The 14,312-nt window shown below is 46.0% G+C and overlaps 1 protein-coding gene across 6 annotated transcripts in view; it reads left to right on the top strand.

Moving 5' to 3' along the window:
• Window positions 1–7,966: 7,966 nt before the first annotated feature.
• LOC135391545 (meiosis regulator and mRNA stability factor 1-like) overlaps window positions 7,967–14,312 on the top strand; it is a gene marked incomplete at its 3' end in the record, with an annotated part of 73,442 nt that continues 67,096 nt past the window's right edge. Inside the window, 2 exon segments of one of the 6 annotated variants that reach the window (XM_064621842.1) lie at window positions 7,967–8,277; window positions 12,476–12,559. In XM_064621842.1, the coding sequence (XP_064477912.1) occupies window positions 12,549–12,559 (11 nt within the window). 6 annotated transcript variants of the gene reach the window in all.

The raw sequence follows: 14,312 nt of genomic DNA, 5'->3' as shown, positions 1-14,312 counted from the left end.
GCGAAAGGACGACAACCGGGGGACGAAAAACAACCCAGAGAGCGGGGAAGTTCGGGAAATTAGGGGGACTTGGCCTGCGGACTCCGTAGCAAACGGACCTGCTCGGAGGCTCGGAGTGACTTTGCCATATGATGTAAATTTTGTCCACGTAAAATCTATTGCTGTAAATAAACCTGTTACCAACTATTGAAGACCGTCTGATGTCGAGTACCTGCAACTCAACCGTCATCATCACCGACAACTGGCCAGCCTCGGGGATTACTGATAGAGAGGAGGGAAAGAACCACCTTTACTGGCGCAGTCGGCAGGATCCCCATCTTGGCCAGAGGAGCAGCAGCGATTATCAATATGAAACAGACAGGCAAGTCACTCATAGCCGCAGCCAGGGACAGCAGTATGGGCTGCTGGTGACGACGAGCCGTGACAGCTGAGTCGGAAGAAGCACCGCGACGGACAGCGGAATCGGAAGCACATCTGTGACGGACTGCAGTAAGTGCGATTCACCCGACAACGTTCAGCAGAACGGCGACGTCCCAAATCACCGCGACGGACAGCGGAATCGGAAGCACATCTGCGACGGACTGCAGTACTGCCATTCATCCGATAACGTTCAGCAATACGGCGAGGTCCCGAACCACCGCGACGGACAGCGGAATCAGAAGCACAGCTGCGACGGACTGCAGTAAGTGAGATTTATCCGCGACAGCCAGCGTAGACAACGACGCACGGGACCGCCGCAACGGACAGCGGCATCCAAAACAACTGCGACGGACTGCAGTGAGCAAGACTCTACCGGCAACGGTCATCGCCGAAGACGATCGAGGTACGGCATCATCGCGACGGACAGCGACACTCAAGGCACAACTGCGACGGACTGCAGCGAGAGTCGCCGTACAAGCAACGGGCAGCAACAGGAACTTCGGACAGCCAACTGGGAGTGGACAGCGTTGGAGCGCAGCTAACAGGTAGGAGATTACTTGCACTCCTCAGGGTCCAGTGTGGTCAGTGACAAGAATAGAGTTAGCTGGCGCATGCCCACGCGCAGTGGTACGGTTTACAGTTAACGACGGGGGGTTGGTAGCGGCTAACATGGCATCGGGTCAGGGTGACACACCAACAGACAGTCAGGATGGTATCACGCCGGCGGGGAGTGATCTTTCGGACGTATCACTCGAGCGGCTGAGACTTGAAATTGAACTTGAAAAGCAACGGGCGCGGCGCATTGAGTTAGAAATATCACGTGCGAACAGCGAAATGTCGTCGAGAAGCTCATCACCCCCACCAGTATCGCGAGAGGATACACTTGAGCGCTACGCTAAAAAACTAAAAAGCGTGCTTCTGCCTTTGCCATATCCGACCTAGAAGTGCCGGTGTGGTTTGATGGGATAGAAGGGATTTTTCGATCCTATAAAGTACCGGACGAAATCCAGAGCCATCTAATGCTTCCTTTGGTCACTAAGCGAGTAAAGCATCTCTATTCCAAGCTTTCTACGGGCGAGCTAGACAGCTACAAGGCGGTAAAGGACGCCGTACTAAAAGAACTGAGGTTAGCACCGGCAGAGTACCGGAAATAGTTTCTAACGTCGACGAAATTGAGGGATGAGGGGTGGACACACCAGTCCTCCTCAGGTACCCGCGGACGCGGCTGTAGAGTATGTACCACTGCGCCCATACACCATGTTGCAAGCCCATTGGCCTAGACTGTGCGCGCGCTCCGATTGGTCGAGAACGTTTTGAAATCGCATTTTGTAGCGCGCATGTGCGTACAGCGTCTCGGCCGTTTCAGCATAGTTTCGAAATAGCATGGCCGGCATGTCGTCCTCCTGTATTCGGTGGTGTCAATCGACAGAACAGTTTGCAGATATATGTTCGCGGGTTTATTAGTTCGTAATTGTGAGTCTACGCGTGTTGTGCTGTTTCTGGACACAACTGTTATCCCACGAACAATTTGTCAACTGCGGTACCGGAATGCTTCATTAGTTGGAGCGTGAAGAACAAGTTCGAGCGCCGTTGGACTTCGGGGACTGTCAACAAAGACAGGATTACGTGCCACACAAGCGCTTTTCGCTTCGCTATAATGGATGCACCGCAGGCAGCGAAAGAAGATGCTCATCATGAAATCGTACGCACTCATGAGACTGGCTCGGTATTAGGAGTTAAACGGTGTGTTCGTTCTGCTTCATGTTCGAACTTTGTCGCAGTGTGTCAGCAACGCAGTGGGCTTTGTACGCACAGTGCACCCATGTATCAGATCTTTGAACTAGTGCTTTGTATCAAATAAATCTTTATTTTACCCCAAAATCGCTTTAGTGATTTTGAATACCGAGTAACGGCGGCAGGCCTGAAATCCAGTAGAAGTCGATGGTAGCCAGGACCGACCGAAAAGCCAGCCAGACATGGAGGCTCCTGATTGGCCGACTGGTTGTGCATAATATCCACCACGTCGCAATTTCATTGGTCGTGTGCCCAGTGTTGTGTGAATTATCTCAAACTATGGGCTCTATGGGGAGCTGTTGGAGCCTGGACACACTTCGCGTCTAGGCTCAAGAGTTATCTCATGTACTACGCGAAGTCGCGTGACGTCGACAGCTACGATGACCTAATCGAGCTGGTAGTAGCCGATCAGTTGAAAACCGTGATCTCTCCAGCGGCGTACGAATACGTCAAGATTCAGGAGGGGAGCGAATGGGTCAACGCGGCAGAAATTGCAGAAATGGTGGACGCCTTCGAAGAGGCGAGGGAACGGCGAGTAGGGACCGTACGTTACAGGCGGTGGGACGACCACCGCAACGCGCAGAGAAAACGGAGGGCAATCGTGGCCAAAATGCCGTACGATGCTTTATTTGTGGAGGGCCACATTTTGCGCGAGACTGCCCTCAGAGACAGTCAGAGGACAGGCACGTACAGGCTGCCGTGAATGTGGCTACCGTGTCGGCCGCGCCGGATCACGCTGGGGTTAACGTAGCCGGCGATACGTTGAATCATAGAACTATTGAATACAGGGCTAACTGCGCAACCGCGAAAGGGGCAGCACAAGTATCTGCATTGCAGATTGTCGAACTGCGTAGCGGGAGCACAATAGTACAAGCTGTGGTGGATACAGGAACCAAGCTAACAGTAATGAGGTCCAGCTTGTTTCCAAAGGAAAGCGCGGAAGCCACGGAAAGTGTAACGCTTGTGTCGGCATTCGGTCAAAAGGTCAAAGCGAAATCGGGAACATTGTCGCTTTGCATACCCAGAGAAGTTAAACAATCACCGCGGCGCCGAAGGATCGGGATCTATACTCTGCGCTTTTACGGAAGAATTAGCCCAGGGTACAGACTGCCTTCTTTCGGGAGGAGCATGGGAACTCCTGACCTCAGGTAATAGACGCTGATACCCCCCCCCCCCCAGTAAACCAGAAATACCCCAGGGACATCCCAGAAAAGTCTCACACGTCACCTATGTCCAGGAAGTCCACCAGACGTTATTTGGACTTCCACAATGTGACAATGAAATTCGTCCGACATTGTATCTCCCAGGGACATCTGCAGGATGTAAAAAGAATTGCCCCACCGCGTTGCATTTTGCGCACATATCTGGGACACGTGACCTTACTGGAGTGACGTAAGCAAAGCGAGAAACATTTTGGGTTTAGACCATTATTTGCAGAGCAATCACATCATGGAAGATAGTTTGAATTAAAAACACAATGTTTGTGAGAAAGGGACTCCAGAAGTATCAACGGTTATGCTTCGGCGTTGTTGGCACACGAACTAATTAGTTCCCAAGACGTCTTCACCATTACAATCGTAGTTCACCGCGCTGTACACTTACTGAACGTACTTCTACAAGTCTCCTGCACACCAAGCCGCCACTTTAGAGCAGGCTGACCTGACCGCACCTTCCCCCTACATCACCCCCCCCCCTACAAGTCTCATTTCAGTATATGCTCCATCCAGTACGCCAAAAGAGGCCACCACGGGCCTCCGTAGGTAGTGCTCACTCGATATCACATGTGTGTATGTGCGAGTGCAAGCGGTCTCCCATAACAACAATGGGATACGCAAGGTCACGTGGCGTTGCCGATAGGTGCTGTATCCATAGCTATATACAGCGGTTGCATACCGCTCTCAAATAAAAGATGTCGATTATTTATCCAAAACAATTTCTAAAACGTGGACAGATAACAAAAACTGAATAATAATGCATAGTGCTCAGCATACAAGCTAATTTGATATGAAACGGTAAACGTCCCATTCACATCCAGATATCCAACGGAGACGTTCATAGGATGTCCCCCGGACTGCAAAATGAGGAAGAAAGTCTGTTCCCAGGGACGTCGCACGGACGTAAACGGGACGTTCACGAACGTCCCTGGGATATCCAAATGTCAAATTCAGTTCTTCCCCAGGATATCCTTGGGACATATTTGGTTTACTGGGCCTAATGTCCAAGGGGACAAAACATGCTTCAAAGTAGGGATAAAGGTCGCAGAGTCGGACGTAGCCACACAGGAGGTGACGGAAGCAAAACCGCGCACGGTCAAATACGGGTTGTTCGGACAAACAAAGGGAAACGGCTCTAAAGCCACAGCCATGAGGGGGCACGAGAGACACAAAAGTCATAACTTAGAAGTGACAGACGGCGGGTTGTGCTGCAGGGAGAGCAGGCGGCGGCCTGTACCTCTGCAGGCCGTCATAAAAGGGCGGGCGGAGAAACAAAGCACTAATACTTGGGTATCGGACGCCCTACTCGAACATTCCGAGAGAAAAATGCCCATGGTGGAGCGGAGCCCACACAGCAGTATCGAAGTACTGCCGAGGTCCCAACCAGGGAAGGATAACGGACGTATTTTGGTTACCGTTTCCATTTTCGTTACTGCTATATTTTCGTTTCCGTTATCTGTTTCTGATACCGGCCTTTCAATTTCGTTTTCGTTACGTTTCCGTTACTGTTTCCGGTAATGGAACGGTTGTGATAGAGTTGCGGCATGACAACCCGTCCGGCACTATCTGCACCCTGTTTTACCCATGCGCTGCTTCTGTGTCACGCGTACACACTACACAAAAAATTTTACGACGTTGGGATGCGCACATCTTGCCAGATTTAAAGAAAAAAAATGTAGGAAAATGTCTTCAGTCTTCAGTCACTCGCAGTCCAGCGACTCAAGTTGGCGTAACTTTCATCCAGTGTCGCATTCATCAGCGGACGCTCTCAGTAGTAAATGATACTGACACGGCCACAGTGAAAAGAAAAAAAACAAGTACAAAACAAGTAACTAAAAATCGTAGGCTGGCATCCTCGTGCTATGGTGGAATATAGTCATGTGTTGACGTCATGGAGTTATGAGGACTGGGACGAGGTAAGTGAGAGATGTGCCCTCGAGATCCAAGTTTGCGCTTTCTTTCCACGCTCTCGTGTAGTATTTAGAGCATTCCAGGGAATGGAGCCATCAAAGTACAAAAACAAAAAATGAAAAGTCACTCAAATATCATCGCACAACAGGAAGAGCCATTACCCGAATTCAATGCCGGACGATAAATTCGTTTCCGTTTCTGTTTCCGGTATTGGAGGACCGTGGTATGCGTTTCCGTTTCCGTTACCGTTACCACCTCCAATTTCGGTAATATACCGTTTCTGTTTCCGTTACCATTACCGTTACCCTTCCCTGGTCCCAACACAGCCGTAAGAAACGGTGGAAAACAAAAAGTGACAACCCTACCGTTATGAGCCGGATGGGAGAAAAACACGCGAATGAAGACGACGCGCTCTCTAGGTTAGTGTGAGGGGTCTTTTATATTGTGCATATTTGTTGGACCCCGAATTTCTGCAAGTGGTCTTCTCTGTATATGCTGGTTCGCTTTTGCATAATTCGTGTATGTATTTCGTCATTGTCACTAGAGAGAGTCGCACAGGAAGTAGTTTTGATTGTGTCAGAACAAAAATGCCCTGTCACACTCTTGTGGTGGGAGGTGTAAAGGGGAAACTTCCTGTGCGGCCGAATGGCTCATTATTTTTGTGTTTACTTCTTCCCGCACTTCGCACTACTGGCCACCGTGAGGTTTTACCGTCGTTCCTCCCACACACGCGGTCTGGAAGCAGTCACCAGATTCTGGCTCCAAGACACGCAGGATCGGGTTTCTATGAGCCGCGCCTCGCACATGTCCGTAGCCGACGACAAGAGGTAATAAATTTTGAGTTCGAAGACGTTGGGTCAGTCGAGCTAACGGTTGTGCGAGGGGTGTTGTTTTGTTATATTTTTGCTGAGTGTTTCGTTTGAATAGCGCGAAAGGAGGACAACTGGGGGACGAAAAACAACCCAGAGAGCGGGGAAGTTTGGGAAATTAGGGGGACTTGGCCTGCGGACTCCGTAGCAAACGGACCTGCTCTGAGGCTCGGAGTGACTTTGCCATATGATGTAAATTTTGTCCACGTAAAATCTATTGCTGTAAATAAACCTGTTACCAACTATTGAAGACCGTCTGATGTCGAGTACCTGCAACTCAACCGTCATCAACTCCTTCGTGATGACAGAGAATTTAACCGAAGGGTTTGATATTTTCTATATACACAACAACATAATATGGATTCTCTACGCTGTGGAGATTGGTAATCACGAACATTTATTTGAATCAAATTTACTTAAAACTCCAAGAAAGGGTCTCCTCTCCCTAGTTCGATTAAGAGACAGAATTCGTCTGCTATACTGCGATCCACCGTTCTGCGAATTCATGAACCGCATGATTGCAGCTCACCTGGAATCTGCAGACCTAAATATTCCGACAAAAAGTACAAGACGCTTTCGAAAAATCAGTTTTGAGAAAGAATGAGACCTTTTGAACTGTATTTCCAAGTTTTCCCATTTAGTAAACGGGGATGTTCAATCACAACTCACAGACGACTGTGGTTCGTCTTCATGGCCACGACCGCTGAAAGCACGTTCGTGATTGCCTACGGCTGTTGAAAACACGATCTTCATTGGCTGACTCTTAATTGTTACGCCATGGCGACGAGTAAGCAGGCTTTCTCTACCTAGGTGGTGTTGATGGAGCTCTGATTTCTGCTCTTCGCATTTCGGTTTCGGTTTGCTATTGTTATAATTTACGAATTAATTATTTGCGCAAAATGAATTCGAATGTTGTATTCGGTATCGAGGGAATGGTGCGTGTTTGGTATCATACTCGCCGCTCTTTTACAGGTTGTGCTCGCCTTTTTTTTTTTTTTTTTTCATAGCACCTGGATTATTTCACATAGCACCCGGATTAAACTGAGTAGTGCCTGGATTATTTCAGATGGCACCTGGATTAAATCAGATGTCACGCGATTTAATATTCAATTAACTAAACACCACGGCCAAAAAAGTCGACTGCTTGGACGCTACCGCTGCCGGCACAACGGAGAAACTGGCTGTGACGCGGTGGCAGACTTCCCAGACGAATGACGGCACAGTTCCTCTAAGTCAGCATAGAATTAAATCATGTGATTTCTATGGAAGTCATCCCACGACGCATCCCCAATCCACCGTCCACCCACTCCTTCCTGCTGCCCTCTCTCCATCTGTCCGTCTGTACGGTTGCTCCGTGTTAGCACACGGAAGAAATCACAGCTTTGCAACACATTTGATTTCACAGTTTTGTAAAAGAAATCACAGTTTTAGCACATCGAATGCGTACCAGGGGTGAGGCAAACTACAAACCATCCACCCGTCATGCTTGCGACCACTAGCGACTTTCTGTGAGAAACAAGGGAAAAGGTGCACACTAGCTGGTATAGGTATAGATCCATGAAGAAGACCGAGAAACACGGACACGACGGACACAGAAGACGACACACGTAGGCGCGGTGGCAACACTGGCACACAACAGAGTCCATGTAGTCCATGTTGTAGTCCATGCCATGGCAGTCCATGGTCTCAAAAGACACGACGGTCTACCGGACAAGAGACTGTGACAACAGAGGCAGACTGCGTGGAAGAAACAGTGCATTCTTTGTAGTTTTGTGAACTTTTTATTTCTTACTGCATGTCCGCTCCGCCGGAGCTGGACCCTCGTTACAAAGAGGCCCGCCAGGGGTGCCAAACCATCCATCCATCCATGGTGTACTCGTGTGTAGCTGTAGTGGCTGCAGCCAGCTGTCTCTCTCTGAACTTCTATTTTCATCAGCTGTGCTGCATGCTTTTTTTAACGGTTGACCCGTTGGATCAACATACATCGCGATTTTAACCGCAGGTCGTTTTAAAGACATTTTAAACTGCGAAATTCTACAAGGTTGTACGTTCTTCGCATTCGATGGAAGGTGAGACAATATGTAACCAACACCGAACGGTGCGATAATGATTTTCCCCTGCGCGGTTTCCTCTAATTACAAATTGTGTAACTATACTGGATATATTTAACCTACTGATGTCACGGACGATTTAGTTTTGGAACAAAAACAATTTGAAGGGGTGCTGTTCAAAGCTGGAAAGTAAACGCGTAAGCTGTCGATCATCTGTTGCATAGTTCAAGCGGTTCTGGAGGGAGTAACGAACCGAGCTGTTTTGTAGCCCATTATAGAAGTGTTAAAACTATGCAAGGGAATATGAAAAAAACGACACAACAGAAGTTCAATAGCGGTTCTAGCTAGCTAGCGCAGTTGGTTTTAGAGCATTTTTGGAACGGTTGCTAGCAAAAATAGGAGTAAGTTTGGAGATCACCTGCACACGTTCGTGTCGTTTGATGCGCACAATTTAAATAGGGCGACCTGCGTCACACTAGAACGTCGTTGCATTTACAGGGTGTAGGCCGTTTACACAACTCACCATCAGTGGCGTAGCCAGACCTCCAAGGGGGGGCTCGATACGAAAACTCGCCCCCCCCCCCCCCCCCGCTGATCCTGTGTCGACAACACACACATACTTGTGCACACTACAGACTGAGGATTAAAAAAGGAACGAAAATAGTTGATTTAGACGGTCACAGTACGATTACATGTATAGGCTGTCATGACCAATGAGGTGGTGTCACGAGATTGGAAGTATATTGAAAAGCTCACACTTTGAAAACCATTCAAGAGTTCTTCTTAGATAGACGCCATGAACTGCAAGAACTTTCACAATCGTCACACTGGTCCCCCCCCACACATATATTATGTTCTCGGATTTGCATGATTTCTGTGGGTCGGTCCGTGGCAGGTAGGGGGGGCTCGAGCCCACCCTAGCCCCCCCGTGGCTACGCCACTGCTCACCATACCAACCAAGAGTATCACTTGCGAACTATACTTGAGACAAGGAGTACAGACAAATTCTCGAAACACAGCAACAAGTTTAATGAACAGCAAACCTTATATACTCAAAAACCGCTATCTAGGGTGTTCAAATAAATTTCGGGAAGGATGGGTGCCACAGAAGAACCAATGCATACACCTTCAGCTTGAATGTAGGAGTTGCCCTCCCGGAGTTGCCTTCTGTGGCACTTATCCTTTCTGAAATTTGTTTAAACGCTCTAGACAACACCATTCAGCTGTTCATTTACAGTGTTCTTGATAACGTACTATTTGTCCGTCAATATGTTGATGATATAATTGTTGTTTATTATCTGCCTGCCTTATCTACGGGCAGCCTGGTTTCTACCCTCATTTCATTTGTTCCGGAACTCAAATTTTCTATGAAAAAATGGCTAGGAAGCAAGCGAGCTGGTGAAGATGATGCATAATGTAAAAACCCCGAGACTAGGGAACACGAAGGGACAGACACAAACACGAAGTCTTCGTGTTTGTGTCTGTCCCTTCGTGTTCCCTAATCTCGGGGTTTTTACATTATGCATCAAATTTTCTGTTGAGTTCCCCTCTTTGTCAAGAACTCAAATTTCTTGACACCACTTTTTTATTTGATTTTGGCTTATGTTACTTTTATAGCAAAGAGGATGCAAAGCCCCTCTTGCCTTATTAAAGTTCTCATTCTAAGATTGTCAAACACAGTATTACCGTATTTTCCTGTGTATAACGCACACTCGTGTATAACGTGCACCGCAATGGTGCTACAAGATTCTGTACTGCCACCAGTATACACAACAAACCAAAGTGGTGTATCATATACGTATGCATATGCTATATTTGAAACACATTTAGTCAAATCCGTTAAACTCCGATGCAACAGCGTCGCTGTCATAGTATGTAGTAACTGCAAAGCTACTAGAATAAGAATTAGGCTGGGTTCACGATTGGCAAAGCGTTTAATGACCAGCTCTCCGGGAACAGCTACTGATCAGCTGTGGGCCAGCTGACGAATGCAAACAGCAGGTCACGAGCCTCGCTCCGTCATAGCTCGGTCATTGTCGTCGTCTACATCATAGTATACTTCAGTGTCCTCTCTGCTTTCCGTTTCGCATCCCTTCTCCGTCACGCCGTTCTTCTGAAATGAATTCAAGGTTATTGACCGTTTATGAAGTCCAGTGTCCTTTCGCCGGATCTGTCGACTGACCCTAAGAGATACGGGAGAAAACCACAGCACAACCTGGAAGTGGCTAGAATTTGGACGTCACTGACCTGAAAAGGAACTCTGCAGGAAAATATTTCCGTTTATAACGCGCACCGTTAGATAACGCGCAGGACCTCTTCAGAGCACTTTATTGTACAACGCGCGCGTTATACACCGGAAAATACGGTATATCTTCCTTGCTTAGTGCCTGTGTTTCTAAGAGCTGTTTTATGTTTCACGTCAATATACCAGGTTAATGTCTGCAGGTTACACACACCACAGAGTGCAACTGCCTCCCCCAATGCAGAAAGTACATTACTTCTAGCCTGTACATCTGCCCTTGCAGCTGGGCTTAGTGGTAACTAGAGCTTTATAAGCTACTCACAAAGTGTAACTGACTTACAGTGATATGATTCTAAGTGTAACAAGGTTAAGGAAAAGTTACTTAGACAGAAACGCACTTAAGTTAGTTACAGTTGCTCGTAAAATGTTATCCAGTTATGTCTGAGTTACTTCCAGTTACTCATGTTCAAGGTGAACCAATGTGTCAAAGTTTTACATACTGTAAAACTTTGACACACTGGGTTACCTAACTGTTAGCTGGATTTTCTACCCTTCTTTGACACAGCTATCATACGTAATACTTGTTGAAAACAAACTTCTGAAACAACCAACAATGTGCTTGGCACCTAACACACAGGACCTAAACTCAGACAGACACCTAACACAGGGCCTAAAACTTGCATAGAAATTCGACTGAAGTTATTTTCCTCAGAGTACAAGTTACTCGAAAAATAATGAAGTTGGTTACACTAATTAGTTACACAAAAAGTAATTACTTAGTTACTCAATTACATTTAATGAGTTAATTTGCAGCTTTGGTGGTAACGTGCCTTCTGTTCCCAACAATATCCGTAAGGGGTATTCGTGTTTGTACCAGCACACATCATCAAGTCGATTGACGTCGTGGTGTTGTTTTCAACATATAGGACAATTCGTAGTGACAGACGACAAAATTTCACCGTGGAACACATTGAAATGGTGCGTGTTTTGTACTGTCTTCACACCTTCAATAAAAAGATGCGTGCACGGTGCTTTGAGTTCAATTCCAAAAACAAAGATTGCCATTGATCAGAACGGTTTTGTGGACGACAAAAATCGCTATAATATTTTGTTTCCTATTTAGCTGGCTCTGTGGGGCCTTTGCAATGCAACCGAAGAATGACATCAGAATTTATAAGAGAAGCATACTTTTGCTGTTCAGCAATTAAACGAAGTGCACGCGATAGAGTGGTAAAACAACCAATGCTGGCGGCATCGTTCGTAATTCTATTGATCATGCCTATTCTGCGAAAATTCATGTCTATTTTAGACCTTATTTCGTGCCTTTTGAGGCACCTAAAACGTGTGTTGTTAGCGCCTTAAAATGTGTTCTCTAGTTATGATGTAAATGTTATCGCATCTAGAGCTCTGTTGTTACGTAAATTTTCTGGTCTAAATTATCTTGAACGTGCTGTTAACGAAGTAGCTGTTACTAAGACTGTTGCCATTCCCTGTCATCATCCTGTATCACATAACATACTGGCTGTCTCCAGACATTTCGGTATTAAAGGCGCACTAAAATGCAAAAACAAATTTTTCTCAAATGAAAGTGCGTCTTTCGATTAGTATAATGCGAGCAAAATTAGTCCACACAGCGCTACCATTTAGAAGAAAAGCGCAATGAAACAGAGCCATCTTTGGTGGCATCCAATCACACAGCAGGAGAAGCGCGCGAAAGCCTATCATACGCACAGCACGGATTAAAAGCACTGATGCACGCGCTACAGCAACATTCATTGCTTGGTGCCGAGGCAAGAAAGATAATTCAGATCGTAGCTTTGTAAGTTTTAAATTACGATATTAAGCGCGAAATTAACGTAGCGTGTAACGTAATTTGAAGTGATCTTGTGTGGGCATTTCAGTGCCCGTTTAAGATTGTTTTTGTTTTTTTTAATGCTTTCAAGTTCTTCTTCCCTCTTTCTTCTGTTTTCAAAGGCTAATCACCGTAACCCACACGTTTCCTCTGCAAATTGAGCGATCAAGAATTCCCAGACCAAGAAAACTTCAAATGAATATTTGGTAAAGTATAATTAGAACTGGTTTTGCTCGAATAACGCAAATGAAAAATGTGTGACATATGTGTGTATGTCTACTGTGCATGCATGTCCCATTAGCATCGTTTTAGGGTGTGTGATTTAGCAGAAACTGAACAAAACCCAGGAACATAACTTATGCCGTTTTCCAATATACCACCAGATGCACATGGTTTTGGGGTGGAAAAAAATGTTTTTTCACAAGTCAGACCTTAATGGCTGAACGACGGTGATGCCAGCTAGGATGAAGTGACCAGTGTGTAGTGGAGTAGCCATGATGGGGCTGATTGTTGTGCTAAAAGAGCACACAAAATGATGTCCTAAGATGACCAGCATAATACGACTTATTAGCATAGTGCATGCATTTTTCCGATTACAATGCCCAGTGACACTCCTTGCACGATCACATAAGGTAGGAAGAAAATGTTTTTTGAGCGGAAGCCGAAGGTCATTTCCGCACTGTAGCAAAATTTATGCTACACCATTTCTATGTGTGTGTAGAAAAGCGGCTTGATCTGACTGTTCGTCCCATTGGTACACATGCATTTCCCGTTTCGTACCCTCCTGTAGCCGGTCAATGAATTGCAGTACGGTCCTAAATTTTCCTTGGCAGTTACATACTGGGGCATAGATGTCATAGCAGCAAAAAAATTAAAAAAAGGATAAGTTTACTTACCCCGTTATTGCATCCACGGTTTCAACTGTCAACCCATATTCCCCGAAACCCTCATTCTTTGCCCGTATGGCCAATGCGGAGAGAGGAAGCAACCTGGTGAAGGCTCCTTAGGGAGTCTACTGAGATACTCTAGAGGTTTTTGAGTATGTAAGGTTTGCTGTCCATTAAGCTTGTTGCTGTGTAACGAGAATTTGCCTATTCTTCTTGTCTTGGGTTGAGTTTGCAGTCTTGCACCAGCGCGTCAGCACCATTTCACTTTTGTTGAAGGGTATCAACTTTGTAAAGCTGCAGATAACAAGTTGGTCAAAAGCACATTTACGTATCTTACAAAAGTGACACCATCTTCGAGGGAGTGAGCCAGTAAGCAACACATAGCAATAATGGTGATAGTGATGAGGTGCTATGCACGGCTACTACTCATCCTGTTGTAATACTGGGGTTTTGGGTCTTCAAGTACTGCATTCCTTACACACTAAGAAAAAAAAAAAAAAGGACAAGCAACAACATAAGCGTTGCGAAGCTGAAATCTTTCACCAGTCACGTGCAATGCGATTGAACTGTGTACAAATTTTCAAGGCTCTATATTTGTCTCCTGATATTTAGGGGGCTTGAGAACCACTGGGAATCACCACCTCGTTGAAATGATTTTTAGAAGACATATTTACTAAATGTGTGCACACCAACAGCCCATGTTATGTAGAGCAATAAATATAATAAGCGTAAATATTGCATTATTTTTTTAAACTAACCAAACTGTCGGTGTTTAGCAGGTTGTATGGACCACTAGAAAAGTTCAGAAGTGAGCAGTTTTCAGTTTAGGCAATTTCTCGAAAAGAGCTGGACCAATTGCAATTCTTATCTATCTTTTCCAGTGCATAATTTGTTTTCTAATATGTGGTTCAGCTTGGAGTATTTTTTATTCAGTTTACTTCCATTACAAATTCTGGGAAATACTGTGCACAAACAATGATCACCAAAAGTAGACTCAAATCCAGTTAGTGGTGAGGTGTTGTCATTCTACATTTCCTTCATGCATACATGTCTGTTTACATTCAGAAGCCTA

This window comes from Ornithodoros turicata, chromosome 4, assembly GCF_037126465.1.
Source record: "Ornithodoros turicata isolate Travis chromosome 4, ASM3712646v1, whole genome shotgun sequence".
In the NCBI taxonomy this organism is placed as follows: Eukaryota; Metazoa; Arthropoda; class Arachnida; order Ixodida; family Argasidae; genus Ornithodoros; species Ornithodoros turicata.
Note: the sequence above shows the minus strand (reverse complement) of the source record. Positions and strands in the feature narration are given on the sequence as shown.